This window comes from Trichoplusia ni, chromosome 18 (genome assembly GCF_003590095.1).
Source record: "Trichoplusia ni isolate ovarian cell line Hi5 chromosome 18, tn1, whole genome shotgun sequence".
Classification (NCBI taxonomy): domain Eukaryota; kingdom Metazoa; phylum Arthropoda; class Insecta; order Lepidoptera; family Noctuidae; genus Trichoplusia; species Trichoplusia ni.
In genome coordinates, this window is record NC_039495.1 from 3,478,331 (window position 1) to 3,491,672 (window position 13,342).

Consider the following 13,342-nt stretch of genomic DNA (forward strand, 5'->3'; position numbering starts at 1 on the left):
ATATGACCCACTTTTATGCTTCAAACTATTTTTTTACTGATGAGATAATTTCGGAAATTGTAAAATGGACAAATGCTGAGATATCATTGAAACGTCGGGAATCTATGACAGGTGCTACATTTCGTGACACGAATGAAGATGAAATCTATGCTTTCTTTGGTATTCTGGTAATGACAGCAGTGAGAAAAGATAACCACATGTCCACAGATGACCTCTTTGATCGATCTTTGTCAATGGTGTACGTCTCTGTAATGAGTCGTGATCGTTTTTGATTTTTTGATACGATGTCTTAGAATGGATGACAAAAGTATACGGCCCACACTTCGAGAAAACGATGTATTTACTCCTGTTAGAAAAATATGGGATCTCTTTATCCATCAGTGCATACAAAATTACACTCCAGGGGCTCATTTGACCATAGATGAACAGTTACTTGGTTTTAGAGGACGGTGTCCGTTTAGGATGTATATCCCAAACAAGCCAAGTAAGTATGGAATAAAAATCCTCATGATGTGTGACAGTGGTACAAAGTATATGATAAATGGAATGCCTTATTTGGGAAGAGGAACACAGACCAACGGAGTACCACTCGGTGAATACTACGTGAAGGAGTTATCAAAGCCTGTGCACGGTAGTTGTCGTAATATTACGTGTGACAATTGGTTCACCTCAATCCCTTTGGCAAAAAACTTACTACAAGAACCGTATAAGTTAACCATTGTGGGAACCGTGCGATCAAACAAACGCGAGATACCGGAAGTACTGAAAAACAGTCGCTCCAGGCCAGTGGGAACATCGATGTTTTGTTTTGACGGACCCCTTACTCTCGTCTCATATAAACCGAAGCCAGCTAAGATGGTATACTTATTATCATCTTGTGATGAGGATGCTTCTATCAACGAAAGTACCGGTAAACCGCAAATGGTTATGTATTATAATCAAACTAAAGGCGGAGTGGACACGCTAGACCAAATGTGTTCTGTGATGACCTGCAGTAGGAAGACGAATAGGTGGCCTATGGCATTATTGTACGGAATGATAAACATTGCCTGCATAAATTCTTTTATTATATACAGCCATAATGTCAGTAGCAAGGGAGAAAAGGTTCAAAGTCGCAAAAAATTTATGAGAAACCTTTACATGAGCCTGACGTCATCGTTTATGCGTAAGCGTTTAGAAGCTCCTACTTTGAAGAGATATTTGCGCGATAATATCTCTAATATTTTGCCAAATGAAGTGCCTGGTACATCAGATGACAGTACTGAAGAGCCAGTAACGAAAAAACGTACTTACTGTACTTACTGCCCCTCTAAAATAAGGCGAAAGGCAAATGCATCGTGCAAAAAATGCAAAAAGTTATTTGTCGAGAGCATAATATTGATATGTGCCAAAGTTGTTTCTGACTGACTAATAAGTATAATTTGTTTCTATTATGTATAAGTTAAGCTAATTACTTATTTTATAATACAACATGACTGTTTTTAAAGTACAAAATAAGTTTATTTTTGTAAAAGAGAGAATGTTTAAAAGTTTTGTTACTTTATAGAAGAAATTTTGAGTTTTTGTTTTTTTTTAATAAATAAATAAACATAAATAAATAGTTTGTTGAATTTATTATTAGTATGTAAGTGTAAATATAATAAAACTTAATATCTATTCAAATTAATAAATAAACCTCGATATACAGACCGATAAAACACATGCGTCAATTTTACGCATGATTATCTTTAACGTACGTCACAATATGATTATCTTTCTAGGGTTAATGAATAAAACATCGCTGATTTTGTCTTTTTACCGAAAACATATAAGTATTGCTAGAGATTAGAAAATGAAGAAGGCGACATTATCAACGTAGCTACTTGAATATAGATAGAAGTTATCTTATAGCGGCCCCCGACAGTGTCAGAATACCACAGGCGCAAAATCTTTGGAACAAACAAACGAAACGAGTATTCGTGTGTCCGCACATTACATAATCATTATAGAACGCAGTCTATAGACTCTGTTTAACTTAGACTGAATTGGATAATAACTACGTGACGACCCTGGCTTTATAGTAGTATTATGGCGCTGTCTACTCGCCATAAACATCTACGTAACAAACCATTATATCGATTTGGATTTAGCCGCGTTACCTGGTATAAACTCATGTTGTGTAAATAATAACCTGAAAACGAATCTTACGTGTACCTTAAAATTGAACTATATAGGGGTTCTGTTAGGGACATTTTTACATAATCAGAAAGCTTTCATCGTGTTAAGGCAGTAACACTTGCGGTTATCCTATCTGACCTATTCACAGGGCAAATACAAGGATAAACAGCTGGAGCTAGCCATATGTTAGATAACCTGTATATATTCAGTTAATATGAGTTTGAATACACGAGAGTCCATATTTTTTATTCGTAACAGTTCTTGCACATGTCAGTCTTACGGCAGTCAGTAACGGATAAGTGTGCGGTCGTGTTAAAGTGGTATTCATATTTCAAAAGCTTGTGATTTTACTTTAAAATATCCACACGAAACGAAATAACTTTCAGAACCTATACCTAATTTGTTCTTCATCGAAACTTAGACGTTTCCATTCAAAAAGTCCTCTAGCAAAGAAATGTAAAGCTCTTGGACCGTTCCAATATTAGCATTCGTATGGTAATTTACCGCGCGGCTGAATTAATGAGACACTGAATGTATTGGCGACCTTCTAGTATATATTTATTATCATACGCGGTTTTCTTCACGTGTCGATGTTATACGGGGTAACAGCTGACGTAATAGAATTATAATCTGTGTAGATTGTTGCTGTTTAAGAACAGACAGGACAGATTGACGAGTTATCCTTAACTACGTAACCCTAAAATAGATACTGTTGGGCACACATGTGCCCATTTTACGGCGTTTTATAATCCGTTACTTTTTTTTTTGTAAATCAAAAATGGAAGCTGGTTTATCCTAGAAAAAAATGGTGTTTGCCATTAACGAAAAGAAATATATTTTGTCGATCAAACAACTTTGAATTTTAATACATTTTAGCCATAATCTGCATCATACTTTGTTGCAGGATAATTATATTAAGCTCAGCCTTTCAGTAGTGGTTAGTCCCACTATGAAACTGCTTCAGATATTGCGAACTAACTATGCTCGGACAACCCACTCTTCATTTTGAAACTTTGCTCATAATGTATCTTGTTCTTTGTGATTTTGTTGCACGATTCTAACTTTCCAACAGTAATACTGACACAATTTTGAAGTAATCGTTCCATGAAATATATACGGTAGTCAGGTTTATTACTATTTATCCGACGCCGCTAGTGATATCAATAATCCGTATAGTTACACGTCACGCGATAACTTATCTCGCATAACGTATTTATCTAGCGAAACGCCTACGAGTTCAAGGGCGTCGGACATTCTTTAATTTATGAATTAGTTATTTTTTCTCATTTATACTACGCAAATATACTTTTGTCTATGATTGGAATGCGAGACAGTATCAATCCTTGACATAGAGATTATTATATCTAGTAACATAAAGATCATTAGGAAATCTCAGTCTTAATTAGCATGTCCGTAAGCTATTACTACGCGGCAAAATGCGCCTACATGACAAGATCACGTTCTTAGTGATCAGCATTTTTATATCTATTGAAATGATGACTATTTCAATATATCACATACCAACGGATTAAGTTGACGATACTAATGTTGTTGAATTGTCTTTGCGCAGGTGTTCTATTACGAAATCCTGAACAGTCCGGACCGCGCGTGTCGGCTGGCGAAGGCGGCGTTCGACGACGCGATCGCAGAACTGGACACGTTGTCGGAGGAGAGCTACAAGGACTCCACGCTCATCATGCAGCTGCTGCGGGACAACCTCACGCTGTGGACGTCCGACATGCAGGGCGACGGCGAGTCCGGTCAGTCTTACAAGATAATAAACCTAAAACACAAATCCTAAAATTGAAATAAAAGAAATCAAGTCCAAAGAAATGCTAGTGATAGATATTTAATACATTTACTAATGGTGTATTTTGTCGCATTCCAGGTGAAACCGAACAAAAGGAGCAGCCCCAAGACGTGGAAGATCAGGATGTGTCGTAATACTTTTTAACATTCTATTTAAATATAATAAAAAAAATAACTATAGTATCACGTAAGACCCAGCCCCCAATGACAACCGGTTGTATGGTACTCCTCCACACATCTCGCCCCCCGACGTAAATTGTCAGTTCCAGCCCCGTTGTACACATAACATGCATATTGTATACATGATAACGTTTCGTTTATGTATCGTGTCAAATTATCTACGAGTTATATACATTAATATGTACTTCTTTTGATATATTTGTTTTCAATTACGAAAAAAAATAATGTTTAAGAAAAAAGTACTTTGGTATTGCATTTTAACTGTATGTTGTATGATGTATTTTCATAACTGTAACCACTCGATGGATCTCTCTTGTCGTTGACTAGCTTGTCTGTCCGCGCGGACTCTGCCACGAGAGGGACTCGGCCCGCTAGAGCACACAGTCACACACTCCCGACTTCCGTGCGGCTACTTCTTAACGTGGGAATTGTAAATTTTCTAAGTATTTTATACCGTGTGTAAAATTAATGTATTTAAAAACTCTGTTGATACTTGAAACAAGCACCGTAGCGTCGAGGATGTTTAATGACATATACAAACAAATATGCTAACGATGTAATAGTTGGATACATTAGCGAGTTGCGTATCGTCACGTATGTCGATATAGTGTTTACTTTGTAATCGCATCTCCGTGTTGATTCGGTCTGCACAAATAGTAGTTTTATACAATGGACGTTTAATCTCGTGGCTAGGTTGTTGTTTTGAGACTGTTGCTAGTTCGTATTAGTCGGTTCCGGTGCGGGCTGCCGCGCGTCCGGCGCGTCCGGGCCGGTCCGGCCGGCTCGGGCCGCCGGTCCGGCCTAGTCCGGCCCGGTCCGGCCCACGCCGGTCCGGGTCCGCCGCCGGTCGGACGCCGTGAGCGAGTCTTCCGCGCCCTCGCTGCATTTGTATACATTTGAATCATTTATTGATATATTTTAAACGATAAACGTAACATTATAGGGTGGTAATGATGTAGTTACTTGCAATATTTAGCTAAGTGTAGGCGCGGCCGCCGCCCGCGCAGGCCCGCCCTCTGGCGCGGCCCTCGCGGCGGGGCCGTGGCTGAGCTTAAATAGAATTAAAGACATGTCGATGTACCCGCGCTTCGTTCGTATTACAACATTTGGAGTATTCACATTTGAATTGCTTTAATTACTTACGAGTATTGTGATAGAGATTTTGTATATTTTAATTTATTTTTTTTAATTTCGCAAGTTCTCGAAAATTGCTGTAGCGCTACATCTCTTACGATTTTACAGGACAAACAGTAGTTCTAAAAGTTGTGCTAGGTTAAGGTAATGCACTTGGGGAAATTATTTATTTGATGCGCGTCGCGGGCGGCCGCGACCGCGACAGTAATGCCTACTCGAAGACATTCCATCTTCACGATACCTGTTAACTAAATATCTGGCCGATGTTCGCTGAACTCCAAATTGTAGTGTGGCATAGCGGCGAGGAGCAAGTGCGTGCCCGAGTAAGATATTAGCGTTATTTTTATTTGAATTTGTAATATTGCATATATTTTGTTAATTTATCCACAAAAATACTAATGCAATTAGCCTTAGTGTTATGCAATATTGATTTATGTCCTACCAACTACATGGAAATTTATTGTAAATGACAGTGTAAATCTAATAATAAAAATTCAAAAGTCCACACTCCCGTTTTATTGCTATTACTTTACACCTTTTTACCACATCCCATAATTTAATCATCGATGACTATTTATTTGGTAACATTAACACCTACACTTAAGGCCAAGACCGCTGGGTTTTTCTCCATAAGCGGCAAACTGCGGAACCGCCCGAGACGCACATACCATGGTTAAGAACCGCAACTCTATCTACTATTTTAAGCGATTTTTTTTGTCTGAATGTTAAAAATATTATTCCATTAAGCTAAAGTTAAGGAACGGCAATAATGAAAAAGGAAAAATAAGGGTTTCATAATCATTTGAGTCTGGGTTTGCCACATTTGTAGTTTTAAAATAAGCCGCTGTCTCAAAACCATCAGTGAGGTTTCTTTATTAAGTTTTCTCTCAAAATTATCAGATTAAAATCGGCGGCGGTTTCGGCGTATGTGCGGCCTAAGCTTGACTCGACATAAATATAACGATTTAGATTAGATTCTGACTACTGCCGATATTCAGTAAATATAATATATAAATCTAGCTTTTCGCCCGCGTCGAGGTCGGTTATATGGCGTTTCCAAGAGAACTCTTCAAAAGTCCGGGATAAAAACTATCCTATGTTCTTTCTCAAGGTCAACTCTATCTCTGTACCAAATTTCATTAAAGTCAGTTCAGTGGTTTAGACGTGAAAGCGTAACAGACAGACTGACAGACAGAGTTGCTTTCGCATTTATAATATTAGTAGGGATAGAGAACTATATTGGAAGGTGACAGTGACCCAGGGAAGATGTATGTACTGCAAAACGTAAGTATTTCAAGTATTTATGTGTATTAACGCTTAAAATAATAAAGTTTCTATAAATTATATTAGGTAGATGTCGATTACAATATTTATGTTTATTATGTAGGTGTTTTGAAGATCCATGAATGTTATTATAGCAAGTTTGATAAAACGTAACTAAAAGTCGAGGATGTATTCTAGATTTGAATAAGTATTCGAGTAAAGTATTTGAGTAAATACTTATGCCTAGTATAATACACAATAACACCTACTTATGGAAATATTGCAATCGACCAAAAACCGCTTTATTTTCAAACCCACTTTAAAAAGGAAGAGGCTCTCAATTCATCTGTATTTTTTTCTATCTTACCTAGAGTTTGAGGAGATTAATTTGTGACTGTACTTGTAGCCTGAAGGGAAATCTGATTGGAAAGGCAAAATGAGGCTGCAAGTCTTCAGAAAATCAGAATAGATGTGTTCTATGAGTTGAAAATATTTCTGTAAGAATTATTTGTTTGTGTTTATTTACCATTACCTTCAAATTCAAACTAAGACAGCCAAGATGTGTCAATAGTTACTTACCTGGGTCGCCTGTTACAGGTATCTTCATACTCACTTCCTTGCTGCCAAGGAAGTTCCTTGCCTGGTCTGCACCAGGCAAGGAAAACGTTGGACACTGACCGCTGTTCTCTGGGATAGGCCAGTTTTCGAATAAAACCAGTAATTACATACAAAAGAAATTCTTTATTGCACAGGGATATTCAAAATACTTAAATGGATAACAATTTGATATAACATTGAACGCAAGAGATATTGGTATGTCTCCATACCAGACATACCAGGTATAGCTCGGAGCCACGCACTGACGATAAAGCTAATTGTATCAAAACAAGTGAACAATCTGATAGTTTTTATCAAAACTGTCATAGTGTGGGTAATCGTTGAATTTTGTTAAAATTACGACCAGACTTAGTGTGTGTGTGTGTGTGTGTGTACATCACGAGTTATCCTAATCTAGCAGAAAAAATAGAAAGATCGTCTTGTGTTTTAACTAACCAAACACAAAGCAGTTTTGAAACAATATCAATAACTATTTCAGAGACAGATAGAAAAGAATGACAGATAGACAAGCAAGCAAGTAATGATCTATATTATAAACTTGTGTGAACATTTTAAATATTTGGGAATTACTCAGTCAGCTATGTCTGGTCGCAGTTTTAATTTCCAACCAAGTGTAAGAAAAAATAGTGCTTTGGTATAGAAGAAGGAAACTCGATCAATGGCACGATTCACTCACAATGGCATTACAACAATACCGAAATTACATACGTTAAAATATACAAAATATGCGCGTGCGCACCTATCGTGGTTTAGACGAGTATTGCGGCAACGGCTACTTTAAAATCGTATAGACTTTATCTCTAGCTTTGATAGTCTATGAGAAATAGCTGTTTTCAACTATTGTAGCCGTGTAACGAATAGAGGTGCACACGATCGAATAAATAAAAATATCGACTAAACATGGACGCACGTGGTACAACACTGGTGTCCTGTTTATACAACTACCCTGACTAGCAGTAACTTGCTAGCGTAACGTCGCGTTATAAAAGCTACGGTTTAAATTATATCGATTACAATGTTTACAAATTAATATGATAGGATCGTGCACACCGGCTCATAATATCAATAATAATATATTACTTAACGTAGTCTAATACTTATATATCGTATTCACTAGAATTTATTAAGCATCACTTGATTGTGCCCTAAGCCGTCCGCGCGGAGACAGTTACAGCGAGCCCCGCACTGAGGCTCGGTACACTCATACAACAATAACTAATTGTTTCGTTTAAACAACATAAATCGCCAATAACACAGTATCGTAACACTAAATAGTTTCCGCACTAGAAGAATATATTATTTTAATATTCCGTTATTAATGTTTTGGACCAACGAAACGGAGAGACTGCTTATACACAAATTGTATTATGTGTGACTTTTAAAATAATGAAAGTCGCGTCCTAAGCTATTTATATCACGATACAGACAGCTGAGCAATTCGACGACTATATCGTCTATAGTCCGCACATACAATGGTCACACACAAACGTTACTTGGTACAAAACATTACCGACGCACTATTTACAATAATTAAATACAAAATATTCCAATGAGTAAAATATAGCACTTCACATTTATTATATTACATCACATCAGTCTCCATTATAATATTAAAGTAACGGGCGAGGCCGGGCGACGCGCTTGTTTTGTTCTGTCGCCGGCCTCAACAAAACTTATAACATTACCTTTTGGGTTGACAACGCGCTTTTGTAACAGACCACTGTGTTCAGAGGTCGAGAGCAACCCAACGATTTATATTTCAAACTATATCACAATTGCTTGACATTATTATTACATGGATGCGAACACGTTGGCAACCATTAACAAGAAAACAAATTGTAAATGAACGAAAACATAATTATCAGATTCATCACCTCATCAGGCATTAATACTTTAGCGAAAGTACTTTTATACTTATGAAGTGGAAAGGAAGTTATAGGGACTCTATAACGACGCTACGTGTTCCAATTAATTGCTGTTAATTATGTTTCCACCCACATTTGCTATAAAGCTTCGAACCATCTCAACAGTCCCGCATGTTGCTCAGAACGCTTAAAATGAACCAACAATAGGAATGCATTACAACTACACAATCATAATAACAAACAAAACACTGTTTACAACCCTAACCACAGACCACATAATGTATAGACGATACATTTTATATAACTTACTTAAGAGATACGAAGAAACAATCTAGATAAAACATGTCAGAAGCATCTTTTCCTAGATCGAAAAGGCTTGAACTATATCATGTTATAATAACCAAATGCAGTTGAATCGCTATTCATTGTGTCACCTGTGGTTTAAATCAACGGAACTAGCGATATCGCGCAAAACACCTAATAAAATAAAATCAACATCAAAATTTAAAATACATCATAAAGGTTATAATTTATGTTCAGTTGTTCATAATTTTTAAATATATTATTTTTAATTTGTGTATCTATACGTTTTGGTATTAGGTTCGGATAGCCGTCAGCTACAAGATATACTTATACAATAAAATTGTTTGAAAAACATTCAAAACAAGCCGTTTTTTATTGAACCAATACTTATCAATGAATTATAACTTCGTAAAACTGAATGTAATGATTCAATACAACAAATTATTTTATTTGAGCGTTTCGTTTTCGTGGTCCCGTACGCGGTAGAGTTATTCCTCAATATTCCACAACATCAATGCTAATAAATAATGAAAATATAACTTTGATTACATTTGTTGTTGCGTGGATTTCAAAATAATGTTTTTTACCACTTTTTTGTCTGGACCACGTGAATAAGGGGATGTCGAAACTGACGGAGTTGTCCGGATGTCGCGCATACCAACATGAGCAGCGTGGCCACAGCCTGGTCACAGGCTCACAGCTGGCCTGAAGCCCGCGGCCCGGGCGCGTAGTCTGAACCTCTCGACTCTACTATCAAAACTGTTCCTACATGATGGAGCACATCTTCTTGAGGTCGTTGTCGTCAGGGTCCAGGACTTCTGCATCTTTCACTACCGGTTCTTTCCCAGTTATATCGGGTAGATACCTGTTAATTAGAGAAAATTGAAAAGCGTATGCGAAATAGGGCTTTTGTTTCTACTCAAGAGGTGACACTCGTATAATGATTTTAATCTAAGCCCTAGTCCGAGATGTTTTTGATTACCGGGAGATTCTTCATGAATCTGTCTGAGCATGAGTAGTGAACATGGTGTACCTCTCGTAGTCGAGTCCCTGTCGCTCGTAGAACAGCAGGTAGGCGCTGGCGGGGTCGATGGGCGGGCTGCGGCCTGGCAGCTCGCGGCAGGAACTGTCGTTGTAGCACAGCCACGCGCCCGACGGGTTGCGCGCGTAGGCCACGTAGTGACCGCCGCTCATCTGCCCGGAGTGCGACTGCGGGGCAAACACGACAAATGAGGCCATGGAGACTACCTTTAGCATTAAATGGGAGTTAAGAGATACTAAAACTCACCACTACAGCATATAATCTGTATTTGATGTCGAAGGGATCTTGGTCTTTTAATAGGTGGTGCTGGTGGTAGTCGATGAGGTTGTCGTCTGTAACGGGCGTGGTCACCAGACTGGTAGACTCCAGCCGCTGTCGGCCGCGCACCTCCGCGGATTCCTTGCGCTTCCTCTCCACCTTAGGCTTGTTGTGGACCTTCGGCGGCGAGTCCTCGTCCTGGTCGGAGTCGGACTCGGAGATGGTGTCGTCGACCAGGGAGGACCGCCGGCGCAGCGTCAGGATCTCGGTGTGCCGCAGGATGGTCTCCTGCGGCACGGAGGCCAGGTAGTCGGTGGGGTCGAAGTCGTGGAAAGGGAAGTTGACGACCTTCTGCGACTTGATCCACTTGTTGTTGACGTACTGGAAGCGCTTGAGATGCACGATGAGGATGGGCGGCAAACGCCAGATCTGCAGCTTCTTGGTGGCGGGCTGCGCGGAGCGGCAGTGCGCGCAGTGGTAGCGCTGCTCCAGACGCTCGCTGGACGTGAAGGCGCGCAGGCAGCTGCGCAGGTCCACCGCGCGGACCGCCTCCGCCGCGCACAGCGCCAGCGACGGGTGCTCCACCCACGCCTGCACACGACACCACGTGGTTAGAAGGGTTCAGACTGGTACATTCTCCCTTGAACACACTTCAGGACACTTCAGTGAGTGTGTTCGGCCAGTTCGCCGCCGGGGCGTGCACCTACCTTCTCCCTGGTGGACTGGTACCGCAGATGCAGTGCGGTGGGATCCCAGTCGATGGCCAGCATGACGCCGGCGCGGCGCGGGCCTGCCAGCAGCGCGCCCAGTTCGTACGCGCGGACCTCACCGCACTCCGACTCACCCTAAATGAAAATTATCGTGGATTAAAAAATCGCGACAAAAGGTAGCCAGCTAGTCATAGTGTTCGGAGGGTGAATTGAAATTGAACCATGAAGGATGCACTCACCGTGATGTCGGTGGAGAGCCTGGTGGAGGCGAGCCGGTTAAGTTTGTTCTTGGCTATGGGGGAGTTCGTGTTGGGAATGTCGCCGTCGACGTCGGCCGGCACCGCGTACGACTGCTTCCGGGATGGCTCCGAGCCTGTAGAACGTACCCGGTCAGTCACATGTGGGACAGAGTGCAAGCGCGTGTGAGCGGGCGGAGCCGCGTACCTCGGTGCAGCAGCAGCGGCGTGTCGTCGGAGGGCAGCGCGCAGCCGCGGCAGAGGCGCGGCCAGGCGCAGCGCGCGCACCAGGCGCCGGGCGCGCGCACGACGCGCACGCGGAAGGGGAACTCGTAGCCCAGCGAGTCGTCGCAGTCGGCCGCGTGGTTGTGCGCGGTGCCGGCGGGCGACACCAGGCGCGCGGCCTGGCGCCACACGCGCGCGTACACCTGGCGCCCCGACAGCGCGCCCGCGCCCGCGCCGCCGCTCAGCCCCACCAGCAGCGGCACGCCGAACAGCGACGAGCGGCTGCGCTGCCACGGCAGGAAGTACGCGTCCGCGCGACACTGCTTCCTGGACACGCAGCGACACGACTCTTATACACAATACGACAACGAACAACATTTGCCTCATGCGAGTAGCATCGCGCATATTGCAAAGAATTGCTCTTTCACAAAATGAATCGTCGGAAAATTTGGAATAATCAATAAACTTAACTAAGCACATCTTTAAACATATAGTTTCAATATAGTAGTAAACTATGGTCGAAAATTTATTCAACAAAATTATCGACAATTTTATTCATAACAAAAGTGACTTTGTCGTTTCGCGATCCACTACATGAGACAATTTATTACATAACTTGGCAAAACCTCTCAAAACAAAACTGAAGTAAATGAAAAAGATGTAGCGAAACGCTTTACTTCACCGATGTCAAACTATGTAGGAGTCTCACCTGTGCACTGCCACCAGGTACTGTATGTGTCCGGCGTCTGCGTCCGCGGGCTCGTCCATCTTGCACATGTTGGACGGCGACGAGCCGAACTTGACCTTAAGGCGAGGACTAGAAGGCTTCATGTTGAGTGACTTGACGCTCAGGGTCGGCGAGCTGCTGCCGTTCTCTTTCTTCAGGTCCTTGGGCAGCGTGTTGCTGCGCTGCTCGGGGTTGTCCTTGAACACCGCGTGGTTGTACATGGTCGACGGCGGACTCTGGGACATAAGAATTTCCGATCTCGAGCGCTGAAACCGTTGTTCGATTAACATGTAGATTTAGGTGTTGTGGTAACTAACCAGTGGACTGCCTTTATAAAAACTGACCTGATTGGTGCTAGAAATCAATCAATTTAATTTGGTCTGAAAATTTTAAATTTTGGATTAAATCAAGGGCTATTTCGACAGACAGACCTGCCAGCTACAACTAAGATTTATTTACAGAAAAGAAAAAAATATAAAAAGAAGCGAATTTGTACAAAAGTGACCTCTACCAAACATATGCACATTGCACAAACACGAGCTACCGCATGGAGTGTGGATGAACGAATTATGGAATTTACGAGTGATATCAAATAATTAAAACTTTATTCAGCACGAAATTAGAGAGGCAACAAGTCACACATTTCATATAAAAAATACTTAATATGAATCAGTAAAAATATTGAAGAAGACAAAAAGCTTTGATTTACTGTGCCAAACAAATCATTTATGAAAAATTTCATAAAAAGTCAAATAAAACGCCTAAATTCATTATTACAGGCTTCTTATACATCTCCATACGAACAAAAAAGAATA

General features: G+C 41.0%; 1 protein-coding gene and 1 long non-coding RNA gene across 5 annotated transcripts in view; one reads left to right on the top strand and one right to left on the bottom strand.

Moving 5' to 3' along the window:
* Positions 1-3,703: 3,703 nt before the first annotated feature.
* Positions 3,704-4,388, top strand: LOC113503199. The gene is made up of 2 exons (XR_003401409.1): positions 3,704-3,917; positions 4,046-4,388. It is a non-coding gene; the product is annotated as an uncharacterized LOC113503199 (long non-coding RNA).
* Positions 4,389-7,264: 2,876 nt separating this feature from the next.
* The window catches only part of LOC113503194 (ubiquitin carboxyl-terminal hydrolase 32-like), a 38,838-nt gene continuing 32,760 nt past the window's right edge, over positions 7,265-13,342 (bottom strand). For 2 of the 4 annotated variants that reach the window (XM_026885053.1, XM_026885051.1), the window contains exons 20-26: positions 12,510-12,763; positions 11,784-12,127; positions 11,579-11,712; positions 11,337-11,474; positions 10,618-11,220; positions 10,363-10,538; positions 7,265-10,194 (exon numbers count right to left, since the gene is read on the bottom strand). In XM_026885053.1, the coding sequence (XP_026740854.1) occupies positions 10,095-10,194; positions 10,363-10,538; positions 10,618-11,220; positions 11,337-11,474; positions 11,579-11,712; positions 11,784-12,127; positions 12,510-12,763 (1,749 nt within the window). In that variant the 3' untranslated portion in view covers positions 7,265-10,094. Of the gene's footprint in view, positions 10,195-10,362; positions 10,539-10,617; positions 11,221-11,336; positions 11,475-11,578; positions 11,713-11,783; positions 12,128-12,509; positions 12,794-13,342 lie in introns of all 4 variants that reach the window. The other 2 variants (XM_026885052.1, XM_026885050.1) reach the window with 1 other exon arrangement.